At 50.2% G+C, this 17,989-nt stretch overlaps 1 protein-coding gene across 6 annotated transcripts in view; it reads left to right on the forward strand.

Annotated features, from left to right (window-relative positions):
* OSBPL8 (oxysterol binding protein like 8) overlaps positions 1–17,989 on the forward strand; it is a 1,077,846-nt gene that overhangs the window by 659,926 nt on the left and 399,931 nt on the right. For 2 of the 6 annotated variants that reach the window (XM_078678352.1, XM_078678360.1), the window contains exon 1: positions 4,536–4,700. The exons of the other annotated variants lie outside the window; for them this stretch is intronic. In XM_078678352.1, coding sequence (XP_078534478.1) covers positions 4,556–4,700 — 145 coding nt within the window. In that variant the 5' untranslated portion in view covers positions 4,536–4,555. Of the gene's footprint in view, positions 1–4,535; positions 4,701–17,989 lie in introns of those variants that run through there. 6 annotated transcript variants of the gene reach the window in all.

Here is a 17,989-nt window from a genome sequence, read left to right on the forward strand (position 1 = left end):
GTGTTCAGGGGCGGGGCGGGGGAGGGAGGGGAGGCCGCCTCCCGAGACGCCTCGACGGGGTGAAAGCTCCAGTCAGGCGAACCGCGCGGTTTGTTTTCCCTTTCCAGCGCATTGTCTCAGTGCAAGCTGCCACGTCTGGCTGGTAAACGCAGGGGATTGCCCACCTCACCAGAGCGCAGCAGCGCAGCATGAGCTTCCAGGCGCTGTGGACGGCGCGCTTGTGATTCCAGGCAGCGGGCGCTGAAGGCAAGTATGCTCCGCCGACAGCTTGTTGATTCTCGGGCACGGCTGTGAGTGAGACTGGCAGAGCTTGGCATCCGTGAAAGGCGAGGCTCGGTTTTGAGTGTGTGCCCAGCTCGCTGCAGCCGCTGCGGCGTGTTGACGGCACGCTCTGGTTTCTTTCGTGGGTGATTTGCATGCTGATGGGAGTGAGCCGGTGTGATGGTGAACGAGGTGTGTTTAGCGAATTCACGAACTGGTGAGAATGTCAGATGGTTGTGTAGGTAGGTAGGGCAGTCGCACCTCATTATTGCCAATTGCGGCTGTCTCTGTCCGCTCTGAGAGGCATTACTGTCAGCTCTTAAGCGAGGCTGCTTTAAAGACCTCGAATTTTAGCCTTTTCCCCATTTTGTGTACTTAATCAAAATAAAGGTATTTGTGTCCTTGATCGTGCTAACAAACCGACTGGGGAATTTACTTAAAGCGCTAGGTTTTGTGGTGTGCAGTGGAGTTTTGTTTGCTTAGCGCATGTATTGATCACGCCAATTGCTCTCACTTCTTGTTCGCTATTTCAGTGTCTGGCACCGATTTCAGATTTTAATTAAGAGTCCTTCATTTTTCAAGATTGCCTGGGAATAAGTTGAGGTAACGTAAAGCCAGGAGTATGGTATCTGGGTTGCATTCAGTTTTGAGAAAACACACTGTTCGCAAAGTTAGACGGTAGAACGTGACCTGCTTCAGTGTAAGGAATCGTTTCAGGTTAAACTTGAAACCAGAATAAAGCTCATTCAAGGAAAGCAGAACCGAGAACCAAAGAGAAATGTGATATGCAGGAATACCGATCTTGTTTCATAAAACACTTACTTATTTGCATTTCCAAGCTCTGTAAATAGAAGATGTTACTATTGATTAATTCAGTGGTGGTCAATTTACTCAGGAGGATGGAGAACTGAGTGTCTTCTTGGGATTCGAATTGTCCTTCAGATCATTGTAGATGTCAGCAGCGATCATTAAACTAGCTGAGCAATCCTGCCTATAGTTTTATGTTTGTTTAGATACAGGGCCTCCGATAAACACGTGTGTGTATTCGTGTCTGGGGTTTTGCCTAATCCATAAACCGATTCGACACATATGGAGGTGAAGCACCGGGTTGCTGTGTTGCTTTTTTCCAGGCTTGGCCACGCACCTGACTTTTTGTTATTCCAGTGGGACTGCAGCCTGGCCGCTTTGACGTCTCTCAGTCCATTAGCATTAGGCTGTCAGTGTGAGTCTGCAGATCCCCCCGGCGCTCCAGCGCATGACACATGAGGAAAGGGCGAGAGAGCGGGCTTCCAATATCATTTATTGTTGGTTGCATTGGTCTTTCTTTCCCGACACACTCGTGCTTTCTGTGTTTGGATTTCCACGTCAGCAGGAGGTTGCGAAGAGTGCTCCAAGGTTCCCTTAAGGTATCTGCCCCGCATTCATCTCGCCAGCCGGGGGTGGGTTGGATTGGAAAGGCTTTTTATAGAAAAGTATTTATTCCTGCGTGGCCCAATGAGTGCTCGATCCAACTGGCATTTGCCGCGCTAGGCACAGTAGTCCGAGGGCTGACTTTCAGGGACATACTTATTTTACTGTGACCGGGATCCTGCGAAGAGAGGCGAGCAGCTGTGACTGCAATCCAGGCCCGAGGTGCTGTTTTATCAGTGCCCGTATACTGGTAGTTAATTACATTAAAAGCACAGCAACTGAAAACTAGCGTAGAATGTACCAAGTATCACTCCTTTAGAGCATTAGGAAAAGTTCCATGTATTGCAATGTCCATGTCTATCCATACAAATAACTCAAGCAAATCCAATTCCTCGGGGTATTGTTTGTTTGTTCAAATCCACCTTTATTAGTTTATTTGGTGCAGTCGGCCTACCTGTGGATTGGGAGCTGTGACACAGATGCAGAAGATAAAACAGGGGGTACTATACCACCCAACATTAAGATTGGACTATGAGGACACTTGGCATGGGATGACACCGTACACCACGTGGTGATAAGTGGTTAATGGACTAACCAACCCTGATGATGTCCTAAGGGACGAAACGCTTTGGCTGGGGTGATTGCAATTTATATCATACAAAAAATCCAATAAAGTTGGATTTGAACACACGTACAAGACTCCAGTGGAATTGAACTGTCTGTATGGATATACATAGACATTGCAATAAAAGGAACTTTTCCTAATGATCTAATTGAGTGATATTTATGATGCATTGTGTTCTCCTTTTCAGTTGTGCTTGCTATTTGATTAATCGTGACTCCTAAGCAGTGGGGGGGGGGGGGGTCACGAAAAGTTGAGTATAGTAAATGCACAGAATAGAGAAAAAATACACTAGTGTGACATCGAACAGCCTATACTGCTATTGTTAAGTCTTTGTAGTTCACTAAATGGTCCACTTACACCACCTCCACCACAAACTCTACATAATAGAGGAACTAACCAGCTCAGTGGTACTAGTTGTTTTTAAAGACGGACGATAGGAAGGCTGATTAGGCCTTTCTGGGCTTCTAACCATTCCTCCCCAGTCTATTATGCTCAACCTACTGAGCAGTTTTATTGGCCCTGGTAGTTGAACTCGGTTTTGTCAGACATCCTTAGGAAAAGTGGTAGACTCCATGCCAGTGTCTGGCCTGGTTGATTTTTTTTTGTACACCGAATGAAGCAAGCATTGACAAAACCAATAGGCAAGGCTTGCTTTTTGAGACCGGACTAAAATATTCAAAAGAGCTTGCTGAAGTGAAAAAAAGACCACTGTTTTCCATTCAAATAAAAAATTCAGATAAGAATATTTAAATGTAATGATTCAATGTACTTTTGAGATGTAAAATCCTCCCCGTGCATTGCATAAAAGGTAGAATGCTGCACCAAACAGCCAGTAAAGTGAAGTGAGGGAAATGCTTAGCTAAAGCCCACACTATTTCTACTTTAAATTTTTTTTCCATACAGCTGATACAGCTGCCAGACCTAAAGCCCACTCGATGCATATTTGAAAGAAATGATAACAATAGATCTTCACAGACAGCTGTGCAGTCATGCCACATCTAAAACTACGTTGTGTATCAGAGCAGTTCGAGCCCCCATTGCGAAATAAGGAAGTTGGTTAGGACAAGTTCCTGCGACCACAAAGAGGAGTATTTATTCAACATATATTTGAGTGTGGGTTGATTGAAATGATGAAGATATACTCTAAACACAGGAACATGATTATGCTATTCCAGTCCTTCAAGCCTGAGGGAGTCTGTTATTGACGCACAGCTGCCTGACTAGGGAGACACCTGGGATTAGCTACATACACAATCAATGCAGGACCTGCACCAGGCACCCAAACTTTTCAGAGTTCACAGTCCAGCCACAATGTTAGTGGAAGTCTTGCTGTCTAGAGCCTTCTCAGCGCTCTTGCACCAAACGCCATGTGTGATGGGGCTTTATAGAGCTTATCCGAGGCGTCCTATCACGCAGTCGCAGACTTGTACACATGTAGCACAGCATTGCAAACTCCGCTCCAACGGTTGAAATTAAGAAACTGTACTGCGGAAGCGAGCACAAATCAAACACGTCACCATAGCCATACTCTCTCAACGGGAAGTGGAACATTCTTCCTTCTGCCAACATCTCGTGTGTTTACAATGGAAGGATTTCTCACACAAAGTGAGTGGGCAACGCTGATGAATTTTTATGTGGCATTTCTGTTCGTCTGTCTGGCAGCTCCCAATAGTTGCTGAGCCAGACCTTTGGCAACATAAACTGTGGGTTGAAGATCGGCATTTATGAAACAAATCACCCCATCTCGACACTTAGCTTTAATGCACTTTGTTATAAAAACTCCATGCCTGTGACATTTTTTTTTTTAAATCGGTTGAATCAGAATATTCACTTCTTTAGATGGTGCTGATCGTGCACTGCAGGCATTGAGCTTTGGATGAGCATTTGGAGGCATTTCTGTAAATCTCATGTGAGTCTGATGTTGGTGCCAGATATTCACTCACTAGCAGACAAGAAGTGAAAAGACAGTGATGTGCCAATTGACTGAGCCAAAGATGTGGAGGTAAACAAGCCATTTCACGTGAGCTGTTCATTAGGGAGCTGCGGTGCAGGACAGCTTTCACCTACCTGTCCTCCCTCGCCTGTCGTGTGACAGCATTTACCATCAGAATAGAGGTGACTGCTTGTTCGGTTGTGTCCCTTTGCGTGTGGGTGTTGGTGGGGTAACACTGATTGTCGGATAGAAGGCTTTTGCCCCATCTGCCTGTTATAACCAGCCTTCTGACTTCACCAGCCAACCACTTTAGACCCACTCGGGCCATGAAGGAAGAGGGCCCCCTTCGCCGCAGGTTCTCCTCGTGTGCTGGCGTTACAACCATTGTTTATCCGTCTCGAGCTGATGGCCGAAAACTTGTCCGCAACGCTTCTTTTGGAGGATACAACGAGCTTTCGCCCCCTCTGCCAGGTTTGTTTTTAACTATTTTTTCCCTTCTCGCTTGTACCTGAGCTGCGACAAGATGCCTCGTATTTCTGGTTGTTAATTGAGAATTCCCATGTTAATAGGTAAATGTACATTTATCGTGTTCTAAAAATGCCAATGGGTGTGTGTGGTACGAAGATATATTAATCTATTTTTTGAAAGTTATAGTTTTTCTCCAACAATATTTGAAAGAATATACAATTTTCCGTGACGTGATCTAATGGTGGAATGTTCCATAAAAATAGAAGATCTTGATGGTCTCACTAGATTTTATTTCAAGAGGCAGTAATCGTATTGTCAAAGCTGTTTGAGGAGATGTGTATTTCATGAACCTTCTGTACAGCGAATATCTGAATGCAAAGCATGAGCAACTGATGAACGATAACTTTGCGTGAGTTCTCATAGTCAGTCCATCTGAATGCTTTTGCAAGTGCAAATGGATAAAAGAGTACTAAAAGTTAACTTTTTGTTGTATAGCAAATTACTTTAGGTGCTGGTTGCAAGTGCCTCTTCTATTTGCTGTTGGTGCTGTTCAAGCAAGCATGGGAGAAATGTGACAATTTTAATTTGAATGACATTAAACAAACGCTTAGCAACCCCCATAGTAACCACTGCAAAATATGGAAATGATTGTGCACTTAGTGCGGTATTGCGTCTGCCCTACTGCTTACTATGTTCTTAAATGTAGATTTCCCGTGCAGAGTTGCTGTTCGGTCAGTCTGAAATAGCATCTCCATCCCCAAATTCCTGTCTTGTTCGTGTGGTATAAGGCCGCCTGTGCTCTCCACCTCAACAATAATAGGTAATCACTTCAACCATTCATTTATCCCAGCTTCCTTGACCTGTCATGGTTAGAGAGCTTTCATGCATGCTTGTGGGATACATTTATCAACGAGACACATGATTTTTGGCGTGTGATTTTGGCAACTACAAAGCCTCAATACAAATAAATGCATTTTCAGCCCGTTTGTAAATCTTGGCAAGGCACTTATTCCCCAGTAATAATTTGCATCATTTTGCAGCGTGGTGTAATCTTATAAAATGTATGTTTATTATTTCACTTATAGGTTTAAATCTTTTTATTATGGAGCATCACAAAAAAGCCGGGTGGGGTGGGGGGGGCAGTAAGGTCGGACCACACAGGGTCCGCTAGATCTGATAATAGGTGCATTAAAAATTAAAATACGAAATCCCACCCCACAAATGTATTCCCATCCACCACCCAGATAGAGAAGAAGAAAGGAAAATAAAGGGAGGAGGTACAGACAGAAGGAAGCCACCCTCTGCCCCTCCCAGGTTCATTGCCTCTGAATGGCGCTACGTAGAGCGGGTCATCTTAGATAAAGTTGAGACAACTGAGGCGTGGCTAAGATGGCGGCTCGGTAAGACGTGTCTCGCGGAGGCTCCCCAGGCCTGATCCCCCGCCAGGGCACCTTGCGGACCTTCGCCCTCACCGAGCCGGCCATTACCGGCGGAAAAGGCCCGGAGTGGTGCTGCAGACGAGGAGCCGGTGACGTGGCTCGAGGCTGCCGTAGAGCGCCGGGAAACGGAGAAGCCTGACAGCGGTGGGCCGGCGCGGGCAGCAGTGACCCGGGCGCTGGTGCCGGGCGGCCCCGGGAGACCCCCGGCAACATCTGAGACCCGAGTGAGGGAGAGTCGGGGACCCCTGCAGCGGCTCCGGAGATCCGGGAGCATCACCTGACACCACCAGGCGGAGGCTCGGGCGGACCGGAGGAGGACTACGCGGCGCTGGACACGCCGGCCCCCAGAGCAACGCGAGGCCCCGGCGTGGGCCTGGTGGAGGTGGGCGCCGAGGACCAGAGACGCTTGGCTGCCGCCGAAAGGCGCGTTTAGAGGTGACTCGCGCTGCAGCCGGGAGGCGAGACGGGGCCCCACGCGGCACAGCGGCCACAGGGGAGGAGCCGGTGAAGTCCCCGGCGGTGCCAGTGGGAGCCGAGGGGCGCAGTCCGGCAGCGACCAAACGGACAGTGCGGTGCCGGGCCCGCCGGCCTTCGGAGCTACGCGAGGCCCCGGCGTGGGCCCAGTGGAGGGAGCGCGGCCCTGCTGTGTCACGGGCCAGTGGGGCCAATCGGCATCGGGCAGCGGTGGGACCCGGCATCCACAAGCAGGAGGTGAGCGGCGCTCAGGGGGCGGCCGGGAAGCGACTGCTGGTGACCCCCAGAGACACACACGACACGCGGCTGGGGCGCAGCTGCGCCTCTGGGACAGCCCGAGGAGGCGGCGGGCCCTGGGAAGAGGAGATCCGAGCGAGCGGACGGGGGCCCAGGGATACCACGCGGGCGCCAGGTTCTGTGCCGCGTGCGTGGAGGAACGGCAGTATAGAGGCCTAGGGGAGAGGCCCCAGGGACACGATATCGGCCTTCCCGAACTACGGCCGGAGCACACCGGGGCACCCTGCGGAAGCACCTAGAGCCCCGACTGGGCTGTGGCCTACGGCTGGGTTTGCCATGTCGAACCGCAAATGGAACCGCAACATCTCGGAGATGCTGGTCAAGGGACCCCCCAAGACCGACAAAAGCCCGGACAAGCCGGCGCCAGGGCCCCCCCCCCCCCCCAAGGGGAAGGATCTCCCGGAAGGCGAGACACCGGCGACCAAGGCATTTATGGAAACCCTCTTCGCCTCCCTGAAAGACGATATTCAAACCTTCCGGCAGGAAATGACAGGGGAGTACAAGGAACTCCGACGAGACGTCGACGACCTGGGGGAGAGAGTAGCGGCCAACGAGCTATCGGGCCAGGCCAGAAGTGAAGAAATAGAGCTCCTTCGGCAGGAGATCGTTCGCCTTCATGACCAGCAAGTGGATCTTCAGACCCATACGGAGGACCTGGAGAACCGCTCCAGGCGGAATAACATTCGAGTCCGGAATGTGCCGCTCAAGGCGGAGGGGGAAGACATGGCGGGGTACCTGCAAGCGCTCTTCCGAATGGTGCTGGGGGAAGGGGATGACTTTGTGGTTCGTATCGACAGAGCCCACCGAGTGGGCCCGGCCCGCCGGTCCCAGGGCCCCCCACCGGACATACTGGCCTTTCTGCCGGACTACCCTTTGAAGGAGCGCATCTTGAGGGAGGCACGTCACAAGCAGCCCCTCCGCTTCCAAGACCACAATGTGGAACTCTTTCAGGACTTGGCTGCGATCACCCTACAAAAGCGGAGGGCGTTTAGGGTTGCCACAACCTTCCTGCGTAAGGAGGGGGTCCCATACTCCTGGGGACACCCTTTTCGCCTGGTCTTTAAGTGGAATGGCGCCCTCCACCAGTTGCGTTCCCTACGAGACACGTGTGCAGTGCTGGGCATCCCCCATGAGGACCCGCCCCAGGACGACATGGTGGACCGACGGTCCTCCGGAGCCGCGTCGGGCTCCCCTGGGGTGTCGAGGGACGGATGGCAGACAGTGCGTCGAGACAGACAGCGGAAGAAACCTCTCAAGCCCGACCCGGACACGGTGGCCCTGGAACAGGCCGCAGCAATCCATGAAGTATCAAAAGACACCGGCGCAGCCCCCTGAGTGGATTCTGGTGAAGGTCGTCATCAGCTAAGTTTTGGCTCCTGGATGGGGGGGGGTTCGGGGGGCCATGAGCCGCCACTGCCACACACCCACTCATTGACTCATCTACCACAGGCCTAGACTGTCTCATGATTGGCCTGGGACTATGTTCACCAGTTGGGGGGGGGAAGGGTTGGGGGGAATGTTGGGGGGGAGTTGGGGCTTGGGAGGGTGGAGGGGGGGGAGCTCGGTGTGCTCACCATGGATTAGCATCTGATACCTGGGGTTGGGCTGGCTGGGGGTTTGTGTCACTGCAGACGGGACGCACGCACACCCATGGCTGCTGACAGCATAAGTATCCTCTCTCTTAATGTTAAGGGACTCAATAACCCCATCAAAAGGAGGGCAGTCATCTCCTTCCTTGAGCGTTCTGGGGCCGAAATATGTCTGTTGCAGGAAACGCATCTGTTGGCGAAAGATTGGCACCGCATGAAAGCAAGGGCCTTCCCCCACCAATTCTACTCCGCGACCAACGAGAAGAAAGCGGGTGTAGCAATACTAGTGGCCAGACACTTCAAAGGGCGGGTTGGGAGCAAGGTGGCAGAAATCAGGGGCAGGCTCCTAGCGCACTCGATACACGTAGGCACTTCTTCCTTCACGTTAGGCTCCATTTATGCACCCAACGCCAAACAAGAGGTCTTCTTGAAAGGTGCGCTGTCTGAAGCGCTTTCGGGCGATGTGAGGCTGGTACTGGTGGGAGGGGACTTGAACCTGGTCATGGATAACAAGAAGGATAGGTCTGGGAAGAGATTTGGGGACGCCGGAGCGCTGTCGGCGACCGGGAAGCAGTGGTTAGGGGACAGGGGGCTGACTGACATTTGGCGGGACAAACATCTTACAGCCCCGGGATACACCTTTTATTCTCATGTGCACCACACATATGCTAGAATAGACCACTTCCTGGGTTCGGCGGACCTACTCCCCATGGTTCAGGACATTGACATTACACCAGCGGCACTTTCAGACCACGACGCGGTGATCCTTCAACTGACTGTCCCGCGTACTCCTCCGCATAGGGGCAAGTGGCGACTCAGGGAAAGTATACTATCCCGCAAGGGAGTGGTGCAGCAACTGTCCCAAAGCATTACCACCTACTTGGATCATAACGACACGGGAGAGGTCACTCAGGCGACATTGTGGGGGGCGCTGAAGGCGGTCATTAGGGGCGAAATTATGGCAATCGCCGCGGCAGAAAACAAGGAGCGGAAAGATCGGAGACGGGACCTGGAGACGCAAGTGCTAGAACTAGAGCGGGTTCACAGCCGGATGGGAGCTCCCCGGATTTGGCGCAAGCTGAAAGCGGTCAGGGCACAACTGACGAGTTTGGACCTAGACAGGGCAGAATACGCGGCGCTCCGCCTCCGCCACACGTACTACGTAGGGGGAGACAAGACAAGCCGCTTGCTGGCTAGCAAGCTTAAGGCCAAAACCGTCCGCTCCCAGATCCCAGTGATACGCGGAGACGATGGCGGCGAGGTCCGGGAGGATGGCAGCATAGCGGAGGCATTCCGAACCTTTTATGAGCAGCTGTATGCCGCCGATCGGACCGTGGGGGAGGAGGCGGGGAGGACCTACCTGGAGACTATGGAGGTCACTGCTCTTAACGACGTGAACTCCGCAGCGTTAGACGCCCCTTTCCGCCTGGAGGAAGTCATAGCGGCCATCACCCGTCTCAAACCTTTGAAAGCTCCGGGCCCGGACGGCTTCTCCGCGGGCTTTTACAAAACCTTTTGCCCCCTCCTGGCACCGGTCCTCACAAAACTGTTCAACTTGTTCGAGGGCCAGGGCTCCATCCCGAGGGAGATGTTGGAGGCAGAAGTCATAGTCCTTCCGAAACCGGGTAAGGACCCCTCGCGCTGCGCTGCGTACAGGCCGATTTCGCTTCTCAACGTGGACCTTAAGCTCTTCACGGGCATTCTGGCCTCCCGACTGGGCCCGTGTCTTCCAGGCGTTATCGACCCTGACCAAGCGGGCTTCGTCCCCTCCCGGCAATGCGCAGATAATACTAAGCGCATTATGCATGTCATAGATAAAGCTCACGCCAACGCCTCGGACGCAGCACTGCTCTCGGTAGACGCCGAGAAGGCGTTCGACAGGGTAGACTGGAGGTTCCTGGAACAGACGCTGGTTAAGTTCGGCGTGGGTCCACGCTTCCGCTCATGGGTGGCGGGATGCTACACATCCCCGAAGGCAACCATCAAAGTCAACGGGGTTAGCTCTAAGCCGTTCGACATCCAGAGGGGCACGCGACAGGGTTGCCCCCTCTCGCCGCTCCTATTCGCCCTTTACATCGAGCCGTTTGCCCAGCGTGTTCGCGACAATAACGCCATAGCCCGGATCAAGTTCGGGGGAGTGGAGCAAACCATGAGCCTCTACGCGGACGACATTCTGGTGGCGGTGGATAACCCACGGGTCTCTTTGCCGGCCTTCCTGTCGGAAATGACCGCGTTCGGAGCAGTGTCGGGCTTCAAAATGAACGTCCAGAAGTCTGTCGTCCTGCCACTAGGTAGCAATACCCGGCCAGCTAACAGGGCATCGCTGCACATGGGGGGGCTTGAGGTCAGCACCACCGTGCAGTATCTGGGGATAGACTTGACACCGGCGACCGTCCAAACGGTCGACCTTAACTACACCAAGCTGCTGTCGCGCGTTCAAGGAGACATTGCGAGGTGGAAGCAACAGCCGCTTTCGTGGCTAGGTCGGGTGGCGGCCATAAAAATGTCCCTTCTGCCCAAGATCCTCTACGTATTCCAGACTATCCCCGTCACTCCCCCACTGGGGATGCTGAAGAAGCTACAGGACGCCCTGCACCATTATGTTTGGGCGAATAAAAGGTCCAGGCTGCGGCGCGACCTGGCCACGAGGACAACGGCGGAGGGGGGTTTGGGGGTCCCGGACCTGAGGCGTTACTTCCAAGCGGCTCAGCTTAGATTCCTCCTGGAGTGGTCCCGACCGACTTCGGAGAAGCATTGGTTGTTCCAAGACAGGGCCATGGCGGGCCTGCCCCTCTGGAAGGTTCCCTTCCTGGCGCGACCGGACAGACCACCGTACCTCAAGAGATCCCCTATCACCAGGACTCTTTTGCAAGTGTGGGATGCGACCGCGGTCCCGAGAGGCCTGACGACCTTTCCCTCCCCCATGACGCCTCTGCTAGACAACCCGGCGTTCCCCCCAGGTAGACCCCCAAGCTCATTCCCTCAATGGCGACAATCCGAATGCCGCTCTGCGGGCCACCTATTCGACACGGAGGGCTTTATGACCTGGGACGCAGTGATAGCGAACTACACACTGGATAAGCCACTCCGCTACCAGTACTTTCAGCGTAGGCACTGGCTGTTGCACACCGACGTGGCGCCTTTGGCTGGCCGCCCCCTTACCCCCTATGAGCGATGGCTCATGACCAAAACGTCAGACACAAGGTCCATCACTGAACTATATCAGATGCTGTCCCCACCCCCTCCTACGGAGAAATCTGCTGGACAGAGGCGCTGGGAGAGGGAACTGGGACGCACTCTTTCTGCAAAAGAATGGCGGGACGTATACTACCGTGCTCACCATACGGCCAGGAATACCGCTAGCAGGGAGGCGGCGGTCAAGATCGCCTATTACTGGCACTTGACCCCTGAACGCCTACACCAGGGAAACCCGAGCAGAGACCCTAAATGTTGGAGGGGGTGCGGGCACACAGGGACCATGCTACACATTCTGTGGGAATGCACCGAGGTACGGGAATATTGGGAGGCAGTACTTAAGGACATAGACACTCACTTTGACAACGACATTCCACGATTCCCGGCTTATGCTGTCCTTGGCCTGCCGAACAGCCTGACGTTCCCACTCAAGTCCATGCGGGGGAAAAAGATGGGACTGGCAATGGGGGCGGCAACTCAGCATATTTTGTCGCTATGGGGGTCCACTAGGCAGCCCACACACACGGGGTGGTTACACAGGTTATGGTACATCATGGGGAAGGAGAGGATACAGGCCTCGCTCACTCAGTCATCCGAAACTTTCAGAGAAACATGGCAGCCACTCGTCTCTCTACTTTCCCAAGAATTTACGGAGCTTACATGTCCGAGGTATCTCAGGGTCCTGAAACTGGCGGAAGGGTTTAGAGATGATACGGCTCGAGTGGAGCACAAAGTCTAGCCTGTACCCCGAACACCCACCTTTAAGCGCTACAGGGAGCACACCGGGCGGGAGGGGGGAGGTTGGGGGGGCAGGGGGTTGTTGGAGGGGGGGTAGGGCACAGTTGGGGTAGGTTGGGGGGGGTGGGCCTTTTGGGTGGTTGGGTGAAAAGAGTTCTGGTGGTCACCGGGGGGCGTGCCCCCTACCAAGGGTACATACTCGGGCGCCCGGACTCACCTCACTTCCTGGTCGCACAGTGGGGTACTCAGCAGTGTGGGGGACGGGTGCCACAGCGAAGCCTTTTGTTTCATCAAATGTTGTATGTATGATATCGCTTTGTGGAACTCAATACAAATATATTTGATCAAAAAAAAAAAGTTGAGACAACTTACATAGAGGTGTCCGGAGCAGTAAGGTGCAGAAGACGTAGGTACTTGGGACAGTACAAATCCCAAAACTCTGGAGCTAGCAGGGCTAGAAAAGGTTGCCAAAGGTCACTGAAGGAGGATCCTTTGCCAGCCAGGGTAAGAGATTTTTTCCATGCCCAGCACGTGCCACAATTGCTGGTACCACCCTTTGTGTGCGAGAATTCGGGGGTCTTCCTGTGTATCAGTATGTTCTGGATGGCTGTACCTAGGGCGATGGCTATCTGTTTCCCTCTTCTAGATTTCAAGGGGTAGGTGAGCGAGTTTGGCTCTCCCAGCAGTACATATGCAGGAAATCTGGGGAGTTCAATGTCCAAATATTTATCAACCTCGTCAAGTACATGCGTCCAGTAAGTCTGAATGTGTTCGTTTTCCCATAAGAGGTGAACCAGCGTGCCCCTTTTTCCGCACCCTCTCCAGCAGTCAGGACTATGTGTAGGATCGGCCTGGTGAAGCCTCTCCGGGGTGTAATACCAGTGGGATACAAGCTTGGTGAATGTTTCAGTCAGGCCTGCGACTTGCACCTTCCCATTCCTGGGGGCTAAGGTCTCGCCCCAGGTATCTCTCCCGTCGTGTCCGCCCGGCGTGGTAAGTGTGAGTGTATCTGGATAAGAGTAGTTTATATAAGTCTGAGATCAGCTTCTTGTTCAAGAGCCCATGATAAGACATCGCTCGTAATGGGTGAGGAGCCGCGACACCTGTGCTCGGTTATCGGGGTGCGTGGCCCTGGACCTGGACCTGGAGATAGCGCATGCGTTCCGATTCAGGGAGTGCGGAGAGCAGGGGCGACAAAGGACACCTCTGTCTCGTACCTCTACTGTTATTTCACTTTTATACATCTAATTTATGCAGCCAAAATTGTTTTCGTTTCCTCTACTATCGTGCAATGTTGCACTGCTCTTTCTGTAGTACTTCGCCTTACAATGTTTACTTAATCAATGGACTTATACAAAATCTTTATTGAAATCGTTTTTCTCAAATTGAAAAATCGGTGATACGAATTGTACTTCTTTCCTGTTTTCCAAGTTCTCAAAATGATTTCAAATATAGGCTAGCCTTAGCAAAGTAACGAGTCATTTTCCTTTGGAATAATTGAGATTGATTAAATCTATTGTATAATTTCTTTTAACACCATCATTTCCCAGTTTTGCGGTCTAAACTCTTGCATCATATTGCAGGGTCAAATTCTAAGCCCCTTCCGGCCATTTGTCTCTCTAATCTATCTTCTGTTATCCCTCCCATAAGTATTCCAGCTGGGGGGATTCGAGGGAGGCACCAGGCGATTAAGGCCTTCACAGCCACCATCTGGATATGAACAGAAACCAAAAATCTGGGTTTCTTAACCGCATTTATATTACATCGTTAATACCACAGTGTTGGTCATCACCCATGTAGTGCTACCAGTTCCTTAATAGCGTGGATCTGTCAACGTTCCTATGCCTGTAGGTTATACATCACCTCTGACTAACCACATAGTTGGAGTCACTGGAATTACGTAGCAAAGGAGATGGAAACTTTGTGGCAGGGTTGACAAAATTATGCCGCAGGTAGTGGCAAATTATGCAGCATAATGTGGATTATTATTTTGGCAGTATCACATCATTATTTTGGCCGTTAAAAAACTATTTATATTACATGGGCAGGTTTGTACCTCAGTTGCAGTATAACAGGATACAACCATCAGTGGCTGAAAGATGACAAGTTCACCATGGCAAATGTTCTGCCCCAGCACCGATAGCAAGTTGGGGATTTTTTTTTAGTATCTTCTGACTTATTTGAGCTAAAAACAGATTTTTTATGACATTTGCTAATTATGTAGTAGATCATGTTGTTTGTGGCAAATTAAGAAAATCGATAATATTGAAGAAAACATCACGGCCACAGAATTGCATAGTGCCAGTGACCTTCCATATAGTTTATCAGGGCTTACAAATCAAGTTTGATCATCTGTCATCTATAAGCAAATGGCAAAATGCAGATAAATCACACCTTCTCGCTGATAACACTGATACAATAGGTGCAAAAGGGCAAATCTGGTTTAGCAGCTGTTTCTTCCTGGGGGTGCTTTAAAAAGATGGATTTTACAAGCATCGTAGTTTCATGGAACTGCAGCAACATTTTAAAAATATCTCAAACAAATAAGAGAACTATATACTCTCTAGATTGCTTGTCCAGAATACATTGTAAGCGAGACGCAGCAGGTAGTAAGAGGGGAAATATTTACTCTCGAGGATTTTTTTCTCTTTTCTCAGTCACTGTGTACTGATGTGCGGCCCAAAGCTGTCTGCCAGAGGTCCTATACTCACTGCTTAGCATGTATTAGTCTTGAATGCAGGATCTTCATTTGATGCAGTATGCCAGTGGATGCTACCCTCTCCCTTTTACCCATTAGTGGTCCTAAAGAGATTTTACTACTTATGCCACCCAAATGATGATACTCAGACATACCACAGAGCTGTAGAGCATCTCACTTAAGTCAATTATTTAACCATTGCCTGATAATATTGTCTTTGATTTTGGTATTCATTCCCATGGTATTGTGTTGAAGAGCGAAAGGAAGGGCCTAAAGTTGATTCTAAGCACTGTATGAAATACCAATCACAACAAGTATTCGAAAATAGGTCAGTTGTGTCTACATATTTCCGGTCTCTTCCTTTGCGACAACAGATATTCTCGGTATCAGAAAGCGAATTTGAGACCTTCTTGCTGAGTAGTCAAATCTGGGTTCTGTAACATTGTCCAGAGCTTGAGTTCTGTGAGTTTGTCAAATGCACCTCACACACCCACAAAGGCAAGAAATTATGCAGTTTGATAGTATACTGTTATTTGACATAACTAAGCATAACATTGTGGTTAACCTTCAACGTCTTAACCAGGAAGATGGAGTAGTGGAAATTAACTACAGGCTCTCTTGGAAGAATTTGTTTCTGAGACGATATGTCTACACTTCTAGGGACGTTTTGGCATGGTGTTTTCAGTTATGCGTATAAGCTGTAAATAGAGTCCCACCTATTCTGCCGCCCTTTCACTCAGATGGTCCTCAAATAACCGAATTTCTTCAGTGTGTACAGGTGCATTCTTCCTCGCTCAATCGGGAATCAAAAAGCCAATAGCAATGTTGAGATGGCAGTTTCATCCTATTGTTTCTATTGTGTAGCTCCAAAAATAGACTTCTTTCAATATTTAACACCAATTCAACATTGGCCTGCCCTTCGAATATCAAATGTAGATCTACCAGTTTGCTTGTTTTCTTTCAAATGAATACTTTGCATACCTTTCTTTCAAGAGCCTCTTAGATCCTTGACAATTCTCAATGTCCTATATGCTGTCCATGAGTCTTTGATGTACGATGGTATCTTAACATAGCTCATCCGCAAGTTTATAACCACACTTGGCAAAGTCATGTTATTGGCCGGCTCTTTCAGTTGAAATTCAGTGTCTCTCCCGCCTTCAGTTATACCGTGGTTGTTAAAGTTAGTAGCTGGGCTTATTGAGTACTTGTCCTGATATTGGCTTTTTACCCATAAGATAATTCTGTTTATGGTACCCATGATCACTTTCATGGATATTCTTGAAAGGGTAAACTGCCACTACCAATCTACAATACTACAACAGATTAGCTGAAGGTGTCCCATACTGTACCATCCACCTAGCTCATTCACTTAATATGCAACTTCATGCCCCTTTGAGAGTAATTACTTTCTTTGCCATTGTATTGAGGCAACGTACAATTTTTTACCATGTGGTAATTAGTGAGTGTACTGGCCGTGGATAAAAAAAAAATGCTTCCCTAGATTAGTAGAGTTCAGAACTGTGTTTGATATTTCACTTAAGTTTAAATAGGAATGCATTTTCCAATTGGCCACAATCTTCGGTTTTGAAATTATAATTAAAAAAAAAATGTATCTATCAAAACAGACCTTCCCCTTTTAGTCACTGGGTTCCATCTGGGATTGCATCTTTTTCTTTCTGTTGATGTCCATTAAACGTATACTCTCCTATAGGAAAACAATTGATCATCAATAGGAGAATAGTAGGTTTCTGCATTATCTCATTGTATAGACTTCAGGCATACTTGCACCACCACCAGACTATTTATCCATATTTCCAGCCAAAATTTAAATATGTCTGAGGATTTAGACAAAAACCCTATATGGCAGATTTCCAATTGCATTTTGGGCGAGGGAGCGAGTTATAGTTACTTTAGGGAACGATTTATAGTTACTTGAGATAACTAGAACTGGAGAATTTTGAGTCAAAAATATTACATTATTACTGAACATCTCACATAACTATAACATTTGTTTTTTTCCAGTGAATTTCCAGTTTTTTTTTCACGTAAAGTAATATTTTAGCACCATGCATAAATCCAACACCCCCCACCATGTCCTGCGGCAAGGCTGGCCTGTGGCCAGGCCCTGCGGCCAACCCCATGCTGCCCACGACCGTTGACCATGTACGATGGGGGGTGAACCACAGGGCCCATCCTGTGGCCAACCCCACCCGTCCTTTTGTTACCACCACCCTGTGCAGGGCCTTGAGACATGTGTGCCAGGGGAGTTGGCCACAGTGGCAAGGCCGTGCGGCCAATCCCTCACAGACAGCCACCCGACGCAGTGGAGGGCTGACCACAGGTCCTGGCCTGTGACCAACCCCCTCACAGGCAGCCTTCCCCATGCGGCAGACAGCCTTTGGTGACACAAAACAGCTTTAGGACACCCTCCAAGCGCAATGTTGGGAGCTGTTGGGAGAAGGCCCTAGGTCCTCTCTTCACCAGTCGGCTCACCACATGGTGCGGGAGCTGGTGTTTCTCCTGCCCGAAGGGACCAGCCATTTATACCATTCTCTCTGAACATCCGCAATATTTTCTTTTTCCCCTTCATTGTGGGCAGGGAACCAGAATACAAGTCTACTCCCAAACAGAGGGAGCATTTTCAAAGCTCCCACTGGCTGGAATCGGACAGAGTGTCTGTTCCCGTATAGCGGGAGATTTAAAAATGCTCCCACCAGACTGGAGCAAACACTCTTTTCCATGCCCGCACCCGGGCCTCAGGGAAACTGTGTCTCGGGGGTGGGCTCCTCGGGACACAGCAAGTGAGCAGGCTGGGGCCAGTAAAGATTCAGGTAGGGGGGAGGCAATGCGTCTCCCTTTTCT

The sequence above is a fragment of the Lissotriton helveticus genome, chromosome 1_1 (assembly GCF_964261635.1).
Source record: "Lissotriton helveticus chromosome 1_1, aLisHel1.1, whole genome shotgun sequence".
In the NCBI taxonomy this organism is placed as follows: domain Eukaryota; kingdom Metazoa; phylum Chordata; class Amphibia; order Caudata; family Salamandridae; genus Lissotriton; species Lissotriton helveticus.